The sequence below is a fragment of the Kwoniella mangroviensis genome (genome assembly GCF_000507465.2).
Source record: "Kwoniella mangroviensis CBS 8507 chromosome 1 map unlocalized Ctg02, whole genome shotgun sequence".
Classification (NCBI taxonomy): Eukaryota; Fungi; Basidiomycota; class Tremellomycetes; order Tremellales; family Cryptococcaceae; genus Kwoniella; species Kwoniella mangrovensis.
This window is the reverse complement of record NW_027062534.1, coordinates 3,335,320-3,351,246: the sequence shown is the minus strand read 5'-3', so window position 1 is coordinate 3,351,246 and position 15,927 is coordinate 3,335,320. Positions and strand designations below refer to the sequence as shown.

The 15,927-nt window shown below is 44.4% G+C and overlaps 8 protein-coding genes across 8 annotated transcripts; 4 read left to right on the top strand and 4 right to left on the bottom strand.

The window, feature by feature from the left end:
* Window positions 1-268: 268 nt before the first annotated feature.
* I203_106383 (uncharacterized protein) lies at window positions 269-1,119 on the top strand (the record flags this gene model as incomplete). The annotated part of the gene is made up of 4 exons (XM_065517959.1): window positions 269-305; window positions 403-724; window positions 930-986; window positions 1,062-1,119. 4 exons carry the CDS (start codon window positions 269-271, stop codon window positions 1,117-1,119), a joined length of 474 nt encoding a protein of 157 aa, XP_065373263.1.
* A 37-nt stretch (window positions 1,120-1,156) lies between these two features.
* Window positions 1,157-1,662, top strand: I203_106382 (uncharacterized protein; the record flags this gene model as incomplete). Its single annotated transcript, XM_065517958.1, has 4 exons — window positions 1,157-1,196; window positions 1,256-1,332; window positions 1,401-1,569; window positions 1,646-1,662. 4 exons carry the CDS (start codon window positions 1,157-1,159, stop codon window positions 1,660-1,662), a joined length of 303 nt encoding a protein of 100 aa, XP_065373262.1.
* Window positions 1,663-2,118: 456 nt separating this feature from the next.
* I203_106381 (uncharacterized protein) lies at window positions 2,119-2,535 on the top strand (the record flags this gene model as incomplete). Its single annotated transcript, XM_065517957.1, has 1 exon — window positions 2,119-2,535. One exon carries the CDS (start codon window positions 2,119-2,121, stop codon window positions 2,533-2,535), a length of 417 nt encoding a protein of 138 aa, XP_065373261.1.
* A 966-nt stretch (window positions 2,536-3,501) lies between these two features.
* I203_106380 (uncharacterized protein) lies at window positions 3,502-6,809 on the bottom strand (the record flags this gene model as incomplete). Its single annotated transcript, XM_019150895.1, has 9 exons — window positions 3,502-4,170; window positions 4,238-4,412; window positions 4,490-4,800; window positions 4,854-5,269; window positions 5,324-5,483; window positions 5,546-6,010; window positions 6,064-6,131; window positions 6,184-6,607; window positions 6,660-6,809. 9 exons carry the CDS (start codon window positions 6,807-6,809, stop codon window positions 3,502-3,504), a joined length of 2,838 nt encoding a protein of 945 aa, XP_018999772.1.
* Window positions 6,810-7,767: 958 nt separating this feature from the next.
* I203_106379 (uncharacterized protein) lies at window positions 7,768-8,765 on the bottom strand (the record flags this gene model as incomplete). The annotated part of the gene is made up of 6 exons (XM_065517956.1): window positions 7,768-7,798; window positions 7,868-7,891; window positions 7,963-8,101; window positions 8,172-8,237; window positions 8,530-8,556; window positions 8,717-8,765. The coding sequence occupies 6 exons, from the start codon at window positions 8,763-8,765 to the stop codon at window positions 7,768-7,770; spliced, it is 336 nt and encodes a 111-aa protein (XP_065373260.1).
* Window positions 8,766-9,394: 629 nt separating this feature from the next.
* Window positions 9,395-11,600, bottom strand: I203_106378 (uncharacterized protein; the record flags this gene model as incomplete). The annotated part of the gene is made up of 7 exons (XM_019150893.1): window positions 9,395-10,283; window positions 10,368-10,380; window positions 10,449-10,605; window positions 10,689-11,025; window positions 11,097-11,153; window positions 11,222-11,277; window positions 11,331-11,600. 7 exons carry the CDS (start codon window positions 11,598-11,600, stop codon window positions 9,395-9,397), a joined length of 1,779 nt encoding a protein of 592 aa, XP_018999770.1.
* A 469-nt stretch (window positions 11,601-12,069) lies between these two features.
* On the bottom strand, window positions 12,070-13,277 carry I203_106377 (uncharacterized protein; the record flags this gene model as incomplete). Its single annotated transcript, XM_019150892.1, has 2 exons — window positions 12,070-12,888; window positions 12,987-13,277. 2 exons carry the CDS (start codon window positions 13,275-13,277, stop codon window positions 12,070-12,072), a joined length of 1,110 nt encoding a protein of 369 aa, XP_018999769.1.
* Window positions 13,278-13,584: 307 nt separating this feature from the next.
* On the top strand, window positions 13,585-15,305 carry I203_106376 (uncharacterized protein; the record flags this gene model as incomplete). Its single annotated transcript, XM_019150891.1, has 5 exons — window positions 13,585-13,754; window positions 13,818-13,879; window positions 13,935-14,041; window positions 14,102-14,745; window positions 14,801-15,305. 5 exons carry the CDS (start codon window positions 13,585-13,587, stop codon window positions 15,303-15,305), a joined length of 1,488 nt encoding a protein of 495 aa, XP_018999768.1.
* Window positions 15,306-15,927: the final 622 nt, after the last annotated feature.

Below are 15,927 nucleotides of genomic sequence, written 5' to 3'. Positions count from 1 at the left end.
TCTCTATCCGGCCGTGAGTGATTTGTAAAAGCGCATGTACTTTGCCTTTTCAATACCATTGTATGCATGGGTCTGTGCTTATGCTACCTGTAGAAGTCCGTGCGTTCACAAAATACCTTAAAGGTTGACATCGATACTTACGGTATATAATATGCAGTCATCTTCCTTCCTAGTCTTCCTTTTGCGTTCTTTCCTTTCTCGTCATTCGAATGACATAAGACAAGTGGCCTAACCATATCATTGATCAACTTCGACGCATATAGGCGAAATGGCAACGTTAGTGAAAGAATGGGAGGGAGCTATACGTAAGTATGCAGTATCACCTTTGTGCGTTGGCTGACAGAAAATACGTTAAAGTTGCTGATTCTTTCCTTGTCTCTGTTCTGGTTCCATTGCGTGTAGTTCAAAAGAACACGCGTGCCGAAGATGTACGAAGAGGAACAAAAGAAGGTGAAAGATCAAAAGACCCACCAGAATATCATTCTGATCGCGGAAATCAAATAGGCGGTCCGCCTACACGAGGTCCCCCTCCAAGAAAATCCGCTCCATTTGAACCTGAGGATTCAGCTATTCAAGTACTTCATCAACTCTGCGTGTTTGAGCAAGTTTTGCAGGAGGTTATAGCGGAGAAGGATGGTTTGAAGATATCACCCATCAGAGCTAGTCTGAGAATCGAGTTGTACTTTGAGGACATCATCAAGCCATTTCTAGTAAAGGTATGTGCGTTTGTTTTTCCCCAAACTGATTGGAGGTTACACATCGGCATTCGTTTATGCATCTCAATGACTGATAAGACTTCTGTGCAAAGTATAATGGTACACGAGATCAAGGCTTGATATTGCAATGTATCAGGGAGATGTCCGTATCTTGTCCGGTCATTTCAAGCAGTGCTACCAGGAAACGGCTGACTGGTCAATCTGGCTGAACAGTACCGACATCCAGCTCAAGAAGAAAGATAACATCGTACCCGAGCATTGGTTGAAGCTGTAAGTGTACCATTGCTGCGGTCTCGGACGATTGATATCAGACATCAGGCATCATACTGATGCTTTGAGATTCAGGATCGAGAAGAGCTTCCTCTCATTCTTATCGATTGGCTCTCTGCATCTTCAATCCTAGCTTGAAATCGAGGGTCAAATTGGTCTATATCAGCAAAATGCCCTCGCCACCAAAGCCCTTCATCCAAAGGACTTACAGTTCGTCGTCTTCTCCTTCCCCGAGGAGATCGACGACATTTCCGAAGCTGGATTCGAAGAAGGTTTGACATTTGAGCATGAAGTTGATGGGAGAGAAATCACCCTGATAGGTTTAGGTCCAGCAAGAACTATCAATGTGACTACCCTCTATTGAGATCACCACCCATCTGGAGCTAACTTGAAATATACTTCATACAATTGCAGCACTCTTGCGAGCCTAACGTGTATTGGGAGCTGGAAACGGAGACACTTGACTACTTGCCAGATGGTTCTTTACCTAACATCGGATTTACATGTCTCCCTATAGAAAGGGTCGAAGGAAAGTCCATTAACCGTGGACAGCATCTCACTGCTTTTTATAGCGACTATTTTGGTGAGTGATCACGCGACTGATTTCGGAACTGTCCGTATAAATGTTCATGGCTGACAGAAATTTACTGAGTTTATAGCTGAGAATCTATGGTAGGCATAATTTCCCTATCGGGTTTTTCAGATATACTGTTCTGGCTATCGCTAACTAATTGCTCACATACATCCACTATTTTCAATAGTGATTGCGAGTATCCTACCTATCATCAGCAAGGCAAGCGAGCAGAATCAAGCAGTGATTCAGAATATGATCCCGAAGACTCGGAGGATGAGACGAAACCGATTACAAATCCCTTTATGAGGTCGAAAACCAAAAGTAAGATGGAAGTCAAGCGGTGCCCCTCTGCATGCGAGAAAGTCGCAGGTAACCCAGCTCGAATGACACAAGTGAATCACCGGCACAAAGCCACAAGAAAGAAAGGAAGATGGACCAGGAACCAACGTATGTCTAGCAGGTAGTCCACCTGTAATTCAGCCTCCTCTGTCCTCGATGCACTCGATGAAGCAGTTCAGCAGCCCAATCAAGCGCAAGCTCCCATCGGATGGAACAACCATGGCGAAGTCAGACCAGCAGAAGCCGAAAGCCAGTAAAGCTGAGACTACGAGCTCAGATTCATTTCAAAAGCAAGTCAATCACCAGTCATCTAAATCCGCTGTGAAAGAATATGCCAACAAGAAATGCGACCTTAATGAATTATCATTACCAGTCCCAAAAACGTCTCCTCCCGGCACGACCGAGACTTCTCATTTGCCTGAACCCAAAAATAGGAAGATTAGCCCATGTCCAGATGCCATCGATCTTTCATCGAATATGACAGAACGACAACTTCCAATTAACTCAACTTCGGTTCAAAGGTCAAATGCCACTCCATTCCTCGAAGCGTTTCTGAACAGTCAAAAGATCGTGCAATCAGCAGGGGTTGCTCAAGGCTCAAATGGCCGATCCAAAGGTCACAGAAGCAAGGATTAGGGCAACCCAAGGTATGTTGGCGAGGTATCAGGATACTCAAGATAAGTTGGGAGAGATGATGTGGGGTGGAAGAAGTAAATGAATCGACCATTATGAACAGAAGTACACGGTATCCATCAGTTTATGATGCGCGATAATGTACATACCAACAAGCCGAACGTCACACGCTGTCCAAAATGTAGTATATCATCATAGTTGACCACCCTGTGTAAACATTTATATACAGTAGGATCACATATATATGAGGACTGTGCATTGTATATATCATAAATAGCTTCATGTCCATATTCGGCGACAGATTCACAGCACCTCATACAGTTCACAATGAATGCTACAATGCTTTCATGTGCAAGACTGAACAGATCGATCAACGTCATCAGTCAGTCACTCTTATACACATCCAAATGCATACAGATTTATAAACCCAACCAATCTCAATCTCTACTACAAGTTTGTCGACAAGACGAATAAAAGTGATTTCAAGTTATCTAGGATAAAAAGAACTTTTTCAACAGATCTTCCACAATTCACCGATCAATCGACCATTCAATCATTCAAACTATCCATTTCCTTTTTTACATTGACAAACAACAGATTACTTCCTCCTCTCTCTCTATATGTCGATTCTTGATCCAATGGTAATCCACAGTAAATAAGTTTCTATAAAAAGTCAAAACCAAAATGAATACTAAGAAAACATAGACATATGAATTATTGCTTCGTTTCAATTTCCAATTATGCAGGGTTCTAAGTTGTATTTTATGAGATATACAATATGAAAGAAATAAGATAGGTCCTTAAAAACAACATATTGATCAAATCAGATCAAACGAGAGCAAGTCTGAAAATATAGAAGTGTGATAAAAGCCCTTTCGAAAAATAAAATAGAAGATCAATATATGCAGATAGAAGAGAAAAATTCGATATTTATGTAGAAAAGTCCTTCAGTCGTGTGACAGGATCACTTTACATCATTGGAGGAGCGTTGTGGTAAGGAACAAATGGTTGACCTTGTTGATCTTGCCAATTTCCGGCTGGTACACCTGCACCTCCAACAAGGCTTTCTTCAGGAAGGATCACTTCCGCACCGTTGGTTTCGACTGAAGGAGGTTGTTGCCCTTGCATGCCAGGATGAGGTCCGTGGGGATGAGGGGGTCCACCAGGTCCATCTTGAAGATGCCAGTTGGGTGCGGGTCCACCGGTGGGTCCTCGAAGATGTAACCATGGTTGACCATCGGGTCCAGGAGCATGGTAGCTCATTCCAGTATGAGTAGGTCCCATTTGGGGTGGAGGTGGTCCACCAGGTCCTCCTCTTTCACCACCGTGAAAATGGGCTTGTCCAGGATGCATGTGTCCTCCACCGTATTGCATGAAGGGTCCACCGCCGCCGTAGATATCGGTCAAAGCGTTGACATGTTGTAATTGAGGTCGACCGATGTGTCCCCGGTTGGATCCATGATAACCACCTCGTCCGTACCCTCGTCCACCACCACCGCCACCACCGTTACCACCGTAACCATTGCCTTGGCCGTAAGGGCTGAAGGAGGCGTCTTCTCGAGCAAGTTTGGATTGGATTCGTTTACCATAAGGAGTGTTTCGGATAGATGGGAGAATGGGTCGGATGAGTTCGACAAGCTATTGAAGATTGGCCATCAATACATGATCATTGGAAGGTAGGATTTGCTTCAAGAATCAAACTCACGAGCATTCTTTGTCCGATATCACAGTAATCCAAGATAGTTTGGATGACATAATTTCCGTAGCTGTCTCTGAGCAACTTCTCAAGACGAGATCGGTTGAGACATTCTCCTACCAATCCTTTTCGAACTTCTGGATCGGCCACTCGAACACATTTCTCGACGACATTGGAGGAGAATCTAAGGAGGATTCAGATGATCAGCCCATTGTTCCCTGACTTGCGGGACCAATTCTACAGACAAAACTCAAGACTTACTTTTGTACAGATAACGAACAGACATTACCGATAAAAGTTCTGATCAATGGTTCAGAGAATCTAGCATCGTTGAGATCCAGGATGTATTGGATAACGTAGTTACCGAAAGGATCTTGTACCAAGTAGAGGGAGTTGAAGATGATCTCAGTGACTAGTTGCATTCTTTGTGCTGGTGAGGCGTGATCGATCGATCGTTGGAGCACACAACAACCGTGTCGATGGGTTGCAACTTCGATCAGGTTGGCAGCAATGGCATTGTAGATGAATTGGTTGTCTTCGGGGATAAGCTTGTTAAGGCATTTTTGGATGACCTGCTCAAAACATCAGCATTACGTCATCTACGAACAACAATGCTTAGACTTACATGGTTACCGTTCAGATCCTTGATCAACGCTACGACGTTCAGACTCAAAGCCATGATCAAAGTTCTGATCTGTTTGGCTTGTCTAGGTTGAGCGAGGAAATCGACCATCTTCTGGACCGCTCGGGTACCATGCATGTTGAGTGAAATACCGACGAGGTCATTGGCCACCGAGTCGATGATGGCAGATCGTTGTTCTTCCGTAGAGTATTCAAGCAACTTTTGACAGAGGTAGTTACCGAAGGGATCAGTCATGAGTTCGGGGAAGTGACCGTATGTCTCGTTGAAGATCATATCTCTATGTTTCGGATCACCGTCTTCCAGTTTCTTCTGCAAGTATCTACATCCATGTTGATCTTTACAGAGTGGAAGAAGCTCTCCCTGGATATCTTCGATTCGAACTCCGGTGAATCGGTTGACTAAGAAAGTTCAGAATCAGCATTGGTCACGATCCAGTAGATTCGATCACTCACACTCTCTATCTTGATCAGCTCGCTTGTTCTTCAAACCGATAGATCCACCGGGATAGAGTGCTCCGGAACCATATCCATCGTCATCAAAGCCATAAGGGTCGTAGGCGGTCTGAGGGTTGAATGCACCCGAAGGAGGGAAAGCGTTGTAAGCGTCGTAGGGCTAATCCAGGTCAATATATCAGCATGTCTCGCAGTTTTTTCACTCATGGTAGTGTTACTCACTCGACCAGCTTCGTTCATGGAAAAACCTCCACCAACTTTACCGAAAGCTCTCGCCAAATCAGGGTTTGAGAAACCTCTTTGAGCGTGACTCAATCCTTCACCAGCGTTCTCCTGTGGACCAGGAGCTCGCTTGGCACCGCTAATACTGTTGAAGCCAAAAGGAGTAGCTGGAACAGATTTACTGGGCATGGCAGGAAGACTGGCAATGGAATCTGCCATTCCGGTGGGGGAGGTCTTTCTGCTTCCAAGGATTGGATCTCGACCATCATCACTCATAAGACCTTGTCCTGGGAGGGGCGAGGTCATTCCTCTAGCAGTGTTGGCATTGGCGGTAGCTGGAACAGCAGAAAATTGGGGCCATTCAGAGGTCTTTAAAGAAGTTTCAAAAGGTCGAGAACCGAATGCACGAGGTGGTGTTTGCGATAAAGGAGCGAGATCAAGAGCAGCAGAGGCGGTGGAAAGTCGCTAGTGTCAGGTCAGGGGATTTCGTCGAGCAAATGAAGGAAATGGTAACTTACCTTGTTGTCTGACTTGGGAATACCAGGGAAAGGATCATCATCACCCATTTGAAGGTATTTGACGGAGCCTGATCATATGATCAGCTGACGAATGTTCGCAATATAGGAAGCTGTACTCACTTTGGGCACCCTCGGCGTCAACATCATCATCTTCCGTCCAATCTCTTCTTCCTGCATCAGCCATAACGCTCAAGCTCAATTTCTCCATCCCGAAAGTACCTCCGTAAGTGCTAGTTCTTCTGCTTCCGGGCATGCTCTTCGCGCCGTTGAGACCTTCTCGTTCTCTTCCTGGTGGACCGATAGGTGCTGGGGCTTCTTTGTTGTCTGAAACAGAAGCGGTCGTACCGTGGGGTAATCTACCGGGAGGAGTGGTGGGTGCAGAGGCAGCTTCGCCAGCGGGGGTATTACCATTGAGCAATTGACGTTCTTCAGCAAGTTGAGAAGCTTCGAGTTCCTGCATTTGCTGTTCGAACCTAGCCCGTTGAGCATGTCTTTGTCGTTCATGTTCCAGTCTCTTGGCTTCGAGCTTATCAGCGTGTTGGGCCTGTAGTGGAGATTAGCCATCCATAACGGAATATTTCTCATCCGCGACTCACCGAATCAGCAAGATCCAAAGCATCATGCCCATTTGGTAATTTCCCATTTACCGCATCCAGCTTGTTCAATTCTGGATCAGATTGAGTAGCAGCGACATTGAGCCTTGTCGTAGGGGCGGTAGGACTGAGAGAGGTGGTATCGGTAGTCATTTCTTTCTATATCTTGGCTATTTCGGATTAACAAAGCTACAACAGAAATCGACCAGTTTCTCTATCAGCATTGCACGCTCATATGTATGACCAACATACATTTGATATCTTGATAATCCTAAAAGACGGTATTGCAATTGGATGACGTTTTCTTTTGGGTCGACTTTGAAAGGAGGTCGATTGGTATTTTGTATTCTGAAAATTCTGTTATGGGGTCATATATAGCGAATTTAGGAAGTATCGTTGATTTGACAATGGGAAGTAAGGATAACCATGGTTGTTTCGTGTTTGATAGAGCAGAATGAAGAGATAAACGTGAGGATAATATGTAAGCGATTGTAGATATGCATGCATGACAGTGTCTCAGCTATGAGTTGGATGAGGAGAAGATGAGGACTGACATGAAATTTGCGCTTAAACTCTTCTTCGAGGTTTCTACGAAATTTCTTCTTTTTCTTTTGGTTTTGGTTTTACAAGACTTGATCTATCCGGAATTCGAAGACGAGTCGAGTCGAACTGAGATGCGATACTAGTACAAGAGAGTACAACTTGCAATGCTGTGTTAAGATATTGTGATGGTTTCTCTATAGGTTGTGGAAAAAGTCAAAAAAAGTTAGAGCTGGATTATGAGTATCGTCGAACATGAATAATTTGGAGGATGGATTGTCTTTTTACGAGATAAGTACCATGTGGCATTTTGGAGTACTCTTCTCTCACCCACTCATAAAAACGCCGATTCAAAGTTCCACCTCGCTCTCAGTGGCATCATCCTTCATACAAAGTATATCTCAGCATGCTCGTTGTTGGAATGCAATCCACAAAATGGAGGACAGACAAAGCAGACACAGACAAATGCAGAGAATGCAATCAGAAAATGGCAATGCCATCACGTCATGGATACAAGTCCCCCTATGAAAAGCAACCATCCTTCCATCCATCTTCCCAGTTCCTCGTTCAGCTAATATGGGTAACGATCCATCTTAGTTGTACTGAGAAGATATGAATAAGTCAGTATACCATCAGTGACGTAGGGAGATTGCGGTATCAGTAATACTGACCTTGACGAAACCGATTTGCTTGGACTATGTAATCAATTGAGACATCAGTATACTTCCTTCCATTGAATACCTTGTTCAAGGTCAACTGAACGCACCTTCTCTCGGAAACATTGTCTGCACATGTCAAGACCCCTATTTGATCGCAAACACCAACACAATCAGTTGCAAATCCAATCTCCTCGATATCGTTCTCTGACAGATAATTTCGCCATGAGTCGTCAAACGTACCATTTTCTGCAATCACGTATATTCAAATCAGCATCAACCACTTCATCATGTATGTTCAACCGAACTCCAAACTCACCTGATGAGACCAGCTTGGTGAGCACAGACTCGACATTGTCGAGAACCTTTACCGTAGTTTCTGGGTCTATATTTTGTGAAAGAGATAGTCAGTCGAGCGGTTCTTCATGAATCCAGTTCCAATCCAATCCTCCTAGATCGATTTTTCCAACTTTGCTTCTCATGCTGGATCTAAATCTCGCAAGCCCTTGCTCCGTCCATTATTTCTCGTCGAGAACCTCATCTCTCGGTTGATTTTCCTTCACCGTTGTAGTGATCTCGATCCTGTTCCATTCTACCATACACTTCCCTCACTAACATCCCATGTATAATCACTCTCCACATCCATTTTGATCTTTGATGACAAACCACCAACTCACCGGGAGAACCAAACGTCAGAGTGAGCCCTACAACGAAAATACGACATCAGTAAACCATCCCCTTTGAATTCGACGCATCACACTAGTGTCACAACTCACATATTGTATATCTATTTCTGGTTGACTTGGAAAAGTCGGTTTTCTTGAGGTCCTACTCAACATGGACGGTATCAGTATATGTTCTCACTGTTATGCACTTCTCGACTCGATGGTTCTACAATCCGTCCGAACAGCATTTCCTTTCTGCTGTCTTCAATCTTCCATATCAGACATTCATTGTACCGAGCCTTTCTTCTTCTTCTGACTTTTCCTGTGTCCTTCCTGAAGCTCTAGCGATATGTGCTCGAACGTACTCACTTGATGGATAGGTGGGGTTGGCGTCAAACGAAGGTTGATTATCTATTTCAAGGATCAATAAACTCTTTAATTCACCATGCAAACGGAAAACCTCGAAATTGGATCAATCAGACACCAGTGAACCAAATTTGATACCGTCAACGACTTTCGTCAATCGAAATTACCGAATAACGCCGGTCGTCCAACCTATATGTGGCACTTGCTAACAACCACGGTTCCCTTTGTTTGTGCATCTTTCGTTGATTCATGATGCATCGAGTGACCATGATCAGTCACAGATACACCAAGTCATCATTTATTGTATTTGACACATGTGAAATCAGATATTGCAGTATATATACTACATATAATTTCCTATGAATCACAGACGAAATGGTATTTCAGGCGACGATATCCCAGCTTGTCTACAACGTACAGCACTCCACATTCTCATAATATGACAGTCATACAAATCTACTTCGAGATATATAAGCTTGTCGGATCATAGATGCTGAATGGGCATAACGAATCAAGATCCTGTATAATCCAGTTTGCTCCTGGATGATCTACCTGTGAATTGATCTTCTGTTTCTCGCTCTATGACTGAACCCCCAACAGCATTTTCAGTCCAGTTACGATTCTTGGAGACGATCTTGACAAATTGGATTTCTTCTTCTTCTTCTTCCTTGCGGGCCAATGGGTATACAGACACACGGGTATCATTGAACCCATGAGTCGTCGAGTTGCATAGCCTTCTCTTCACTATCGCTTGCCATTCGTCTTCGTCGATCGATTCCAGTCCATTCATTTCACTCCCATCTTCTTCCTCTCTTGCTAAATCTGATTCCTTAATCTCATCTTCAACTCCTTCGTCGTCCATAATGACTATCAAGCGTCCGTAATCTACTGTACCATCATCCAGTCCAACGTCCAGTGAGGTACCACCATCCAACAATTCGTCATCGAAGTCGACCTCAATCGGAGTATCCCAACTGCTACCCTTGACTCCTAGGCCTTCAACGAGAGATACAACGTGTGTTGGCTGTTCGAGGACTACCTCTGCTTCCGTAGGTATAGAAGTTTTCTGCCCAAAGAAATCCTCATTATTATCTGCAAGATCTGATTCTGGCGATAATACAGTTCGAAGTCGTTTCGCAACCGGCGGTGAGATAGATCTTAGAGCATCCAAATCTTCATTATCATCTGGGTCAGCATAAAGTTTCTTTGTGGCAGGATCGCCGACGGTAGTTCCCTGATTGGTTGATTTTCTGCATCGGGATTGACTGCTGAGCGATGTAGGAGTAGGAGGATTAGTGTAGGATGGGGTGTGAACTTGAGATACATTGGAACGAGTAGATGAGGGCGGTGTAGGTAATGGATCCGGACCAGGGGGATGATACGCTCGACTTTGACATCGACTATCATGCGGCAAGAAGTATTAATCGTTGATTTATCAGAATCGGTGCTCTGTAATCACTGGTATCGGTTCGTTAATAACTCACCACTCATTTCTAGCTAATGGATCCATCCCACTACCATTTCAGCTCGGCATCATAGTATCGAGAGATTCTAGGAGTACTAACCGAAATTCTTGGAATAAAACGCAAATAACTGTTCTCCGACAAACAATTTCTTCTTTCTATTGAAGTATCCAATCAGACATCCTACATCTTGCAAACCAGTATGGAAATCCATTTTATCCCTTGGGAATCGCCAACACACATTTTCACTGCATCTATGCTGACGTTTTCGAAAGCCCGAAGTCAGCTCGGGCGTGGTAGATACAGTACATATCTCAACGGAGAGGTGGAGAGTGAACTCACGTTGATGACTCTGGCCATACCCAGACCTATACAAGTAATTTCCTTCTCACCATGCCATTCCTCAAACATCAATTGATCGTTGAATCCCAGATCCACTGGATCATCAATCTCTGATGGAAAAGAGATGAGAATGAATTCTATTCCACTAACGGATATATCACCTTTATGTTTACCAGAAGCATAATTTGGTACTTTCCTTTTCCTCGTCTTCGTCGATGTAGGAGATAGAATAGGTGGAATGGGTTTGGCGAACAAACCTGCTTGATGATCTAGTTCCGGGACGGAACGCAGGTGGATTTGAACATTAGATAGTGCTGAGAGGAAATTATGCTCAATCCTACAATTGTACATATGTCAATCTTATTGAAGATTTTGCATGTACCCATTCAGGGAGATATTTGAACTTACTTGTCAAGCCAGTATTCTGGGATAACATTTTCGGGCAGGACTCTTTGATAGTTCGTACTATATCCATCAAGTTAATCATTCAGCTTTCCGATCTCCTTTCCCTTTTTGCTTGTTTGTCAACTCACATCTTCTTCATCATCCCCTGCAATACCTCCATGTCATCCTCCCTCTTAGCTAATAGCTACTAGGAGCGTTAGTATCTATATAATCAGTGTATATTATGAGCACACTCACTCCGGTCCGAGGATCGACGAACAACCCCTTCCTATCATAATATAACCCCTCAGTCGCTCTCACCGGCGGCTTCTCCAACTTATCCAATACAGCGAAGAACTCGTGAAAAACATGTTCGTGAGCACATATCTGGTGCAATATTTGCACGGTATGTTCGATCGATTCTTGTCCAAGTGAGGTCGTTGCCGAAGATATGTTTTTCCTTTTGGAAATCGAGGAGGAAGAGGAAGAGGAAGATGGGGTGAGAGGGATGATGGTAGGTTGTGACATTAGTGTTGTATCAGCAGATGAAAGTAAGCACTCTATAAGCAGATTAATAAGTCTATGTGATCATTCGGATCAGAATCAGATGTGAAGTAAAGAAGGAAGGAAGGAAAGAGGATGGATCTCATGTCTCGTTGAGAGGGCGACTAGTGAAATCTCATTCTCGAAAACCACTAGTCCATTACAATTTCAGGTACCATCTATCTTATCAATCCAGCGGTGAATGTAAACAACAGATCACTACTCATTACTCGTACCGCGCACGAGCCTGCCTTTGGAGATCCGTCACTACTCGTATCACATCGCCGGTCCGAGGTCTGTGCGGGACTGTTTTATTTACCATCTGTAGAGGTTAGGTCGCGACGATGGGAGGTTGTGTCTGAGCGAGTCGAAAAGTGGGATATAGTCGGTCCATTCATTCCAATTCATCTTTGTTCGTGTCTACCGGTCAAAATGAAGACGCAGTATCATTCCGTCAAAACCCAAAAATATCGTCCATAGCATCTTTCTTCTTCTTCTTCTTCTTTTTAGGTCTCTCCAACGTCTCATCCACTACTGTGACTCCTTTTTTTTTCTTCTTCTTTTTCGAATCATTGGAATCTTCCGGCAGTTCTTCAGATGACTGAGCGGGGAACGAGATCGAATCGGATATAAGATCAAGATCATGAGATCGTTTCTTCTCTTTCTTGGTTATACCTTCCATTCTCCCATCTTTCGTTGGATCATTGTCGTCGGGCATGTTGACAAATTTTATGGTATCAGGGAGACGAGAAGATATATACCCATCATCTTCCCCAAGTACGGGCTGAGCTAAGATCAGAGGTGATTGAGACCGTGAAGACAAACCAGTCGGCTGTTCGATCTGAGACGATGTTCTGTCGAATTGTCTGTCATTTGATTTTGTTATAGGTGGCTGACGTCGAGAAGTCGAAGGAGAACTTTCTTGTGTTCGAGGTGTTATTGAAGGTCTTTCGATCCTTTCACCCAGTTCAATCACATGTATACCCATGTCTTCGCCCAGACCTTTTGTAGTATCACTCAAAATCACCTCTCCAATCATATCTCGTTCGTCGTCGACATTGACTGTCCTCAACTTCTTTTTCTTCTGATACTTCACTTGGCCACCATGTTGAATTACTTGATCTGGATCCATTCCCAGGCCACTTGCGATGTTCATCGTTATCGTGAACAACCTAGCGTAGATAGCCAATACGCTAGTTTGAAGGGGTAAGAAATGGTGTAGTTCGATGATTTGGGATGTAAAGCGCTGGGCGGTAAATAGTGACTTAACCATCTGTGAGATGTCCAAAACGAATCAGGATCTACTTGCAAATGGAGCAGCGTATCTGGATCAAAACAGCTCTTAAGAGGGACGATGAACGAGAAACATACACGATATATCAATCTTTCTCCTGTTAATCTTCTCGTCTCCCATCCATTCTCATCCGTTTGAAAGCTCGATGTATCCCTCACGTATTTGAGCAGTATCTTTCCGATCCTTAACACCTCGTGCATCCTCCTCAGGAACAGCTGCGTACGATGTTGATCCCTCGCTCTGAGGAGTAACGTCTGGAGAAATGACAATTCCGTGGACAAGTGAGAAGCGATCGACGAGTGGACATGCAGCCTGTTGAGAGGAGTCGAAGGACCCCCTGAAGAAGGGGTGCTGATGAGCGACGACATTGACGGTGTCCTGGTGTCATACAAGCATGTCGATGACGGGAAGTAAAGAGTCAGACTTGCAAGATAGCAAGATAAATCTCAAGATCGACATCTGAAAATATTGACGTCTACATGTTTCCGACGGAAGTAGGGTGGACCTTCCTATGCTCATCTCCCTCATCGTACGAGAAAGAGAAAAACACACATTTGTTTACGCGCATCGAAATAAATCAGAAATTTACTTTGATTTTCTTTTTGCTTTCTTTCTCTTCTTCTTCTTCTTCTTCTTCTATCGTATCTCTCTTCAACGGCAAACAACCCCGGCAAGATGGCAGTGACCATGGACCGACCCTCGTCCAACCTCAGAAAGAGAAAGTCTAATGGAAATCTCAACTCTGATAACATCCTCAACGGGAAATCGACCGCCTTGTTGAAGATCAATGCCATGCCTACTGAACATGGTCAGGAGATGGATAAGAAACTGGATGAACATCAGTCGTGAGTGTTAGCTGTCAGGGTAGGGAGATGTGTCTGCTGCTGATGCACACTGCCATGGTGTAGATACGAATTCGGTGGTCCCGTAGGTGTCACAGCCATGATGGTCGGATTCCCTCTCCTCATGTGTGAGTTGAAGGTCAACAGGATGAACAAAAACATATACTAAGACCGAGCCGCTAGACTACCTCTGGATATGTCTGTGGTTCTACCGAGGTAAATTTGTATACCCTACATCAGTGGACGATATCCGACCATTCCTCAATAAGATGGGTCAACACATATACGAGGTGAGCCCGACATCACCCTTGGGCAACTTGACTGACAGCTGACGATGTGCGTTACGATAGGGTGCCTACCCCACCAAATTCGCCTGGGTGACTTACTGTGGTCTCACTGCCATTCAACTCATCTTCGCTCAATTCATGCCTGGTCTCATTCAGAATGGTCTTCCAGTTCCTTCACTAGGTTACAAAGCCCTTCCATACCACTGCAACGCTCTTTACTCATGGTACGCTACCTTACTTCTTGCTTATGGTTTACACAAGACTGGTATCTACCGATTACCATGGACCATCGAGAACTATGGTCCGATCATGACTGTCGCTCTCATCGTTTCGTTCTCTGTATCTATACTTATCGACGTTTGCGGAAGACTCTTCCACTATGGCGGTAAACCCATGCGATTATCTGGTAACGTCATCTACGACCATTTCATGGGCATCACCCTCAACCCCCGACTTGGTAGAATCGACTTGAAGATGTTCGCGGAAGTTAGAGTACCATGGGTGTTGTTGTTCTTGATTTCCCTCTCTGGTGTGGTCAAGCAGTACGAAGAGTTTGGAAGAGTGTCATACAATATGTGGCATATGCTTTTGGCCACTGGTCTGTATATCAACGCATGTGCGAAAGGCGAACATATGATTCCTCAAACTTGGGACATGTTCCATGAGAAATTCGGTTGGATGTTGATCTTCTGGAATATGGCGGGGGTGTGAGTTCATCCCTCGTTAGACATGATATCGCTATGAGCTGACGAACGCGCCTAGCCCATTCACTTACTGCTATCCTGTCATCTACATGGCGCGAGCCCCTCCATCCACCTACGAGTTCCCATTATGGGGTAACATTGCGATGTTCGTCACTCTCGTTACATTCTATTACATCTTCGACTGTTCCATGGCGCAAAAATCCAACTTCAAGATGCATCAACAAGGTGAACACAACCCTCGAAAGGCTTTTCCTGTACTGTACGGATCTGATCTCAAGAACCCAACTTACATCCAAACCAAACACGGTAACAAGCTTTTGACTGGAGGTCTCTGGAGATACGCCAGAAAGATCAATTATACTGCCGATTGGATTCAGGCTTGTACGTGGGGATTGACGGCTGGGTTCAATACTCCCATTACGATGTTTTACCCGATCTTCTTCTTGGCTGTGTTGACGCATCGATGTGGAAGGGATTTCGCCAAATGTTCGGTCAAATATGGAGAAGATTGGGATGAGTACTGTAAGGTGGTTAGATGGAAGTTCATACCTTACATCTATTAGGTGATAGGTCATCTGTCCAATAGTGCTGATTAATCGGGGAGGATATGGATGGGAGGTTTTGAGTTTTGAGGAGAAATGGTGCGGTAGTTCATCAAGAGGGCAAAGGACAATGAATGGCTAGAAGTAGAAACTAGAACATACAGCAATATATAGTATTTTATACTAATGATATACCCATGACGAAATATGGACAATCTCACATGTCCATCAGATTGGGCATCTACCAGCACTTGTCGTTGTAGCCTTCTGCTTGGTCGCTGTTGATGCGCTCACGGAATCCGTTCTGCTTTAGCGGCCCGTCGTGACACGAGAATCCTTGTTTGGCTTATGCGTCCAAGTCACAGGCATCGCGCTTCTGAGATCCTGTTACCCCCTTCAGGCTTTGCATGCTGAGCGAGAGACCGAGGCCAGGACCAACAATGGAATGCTAGTTGAAGGATGGTCGGTTGTTAGATTTGGTCCCATTTCCCATTTCGTCCTACCACAGGTGCATGCACGCGTCAAAGGGGGGTCTTCGTTCGAAAATTAGAAAAAATAAAGGACGCGTGAAAGACAACCAAACTTGATCTCTTTGTACTCTCTTGGCACACATACACATACATTCCCATCTCATACTCTTGTC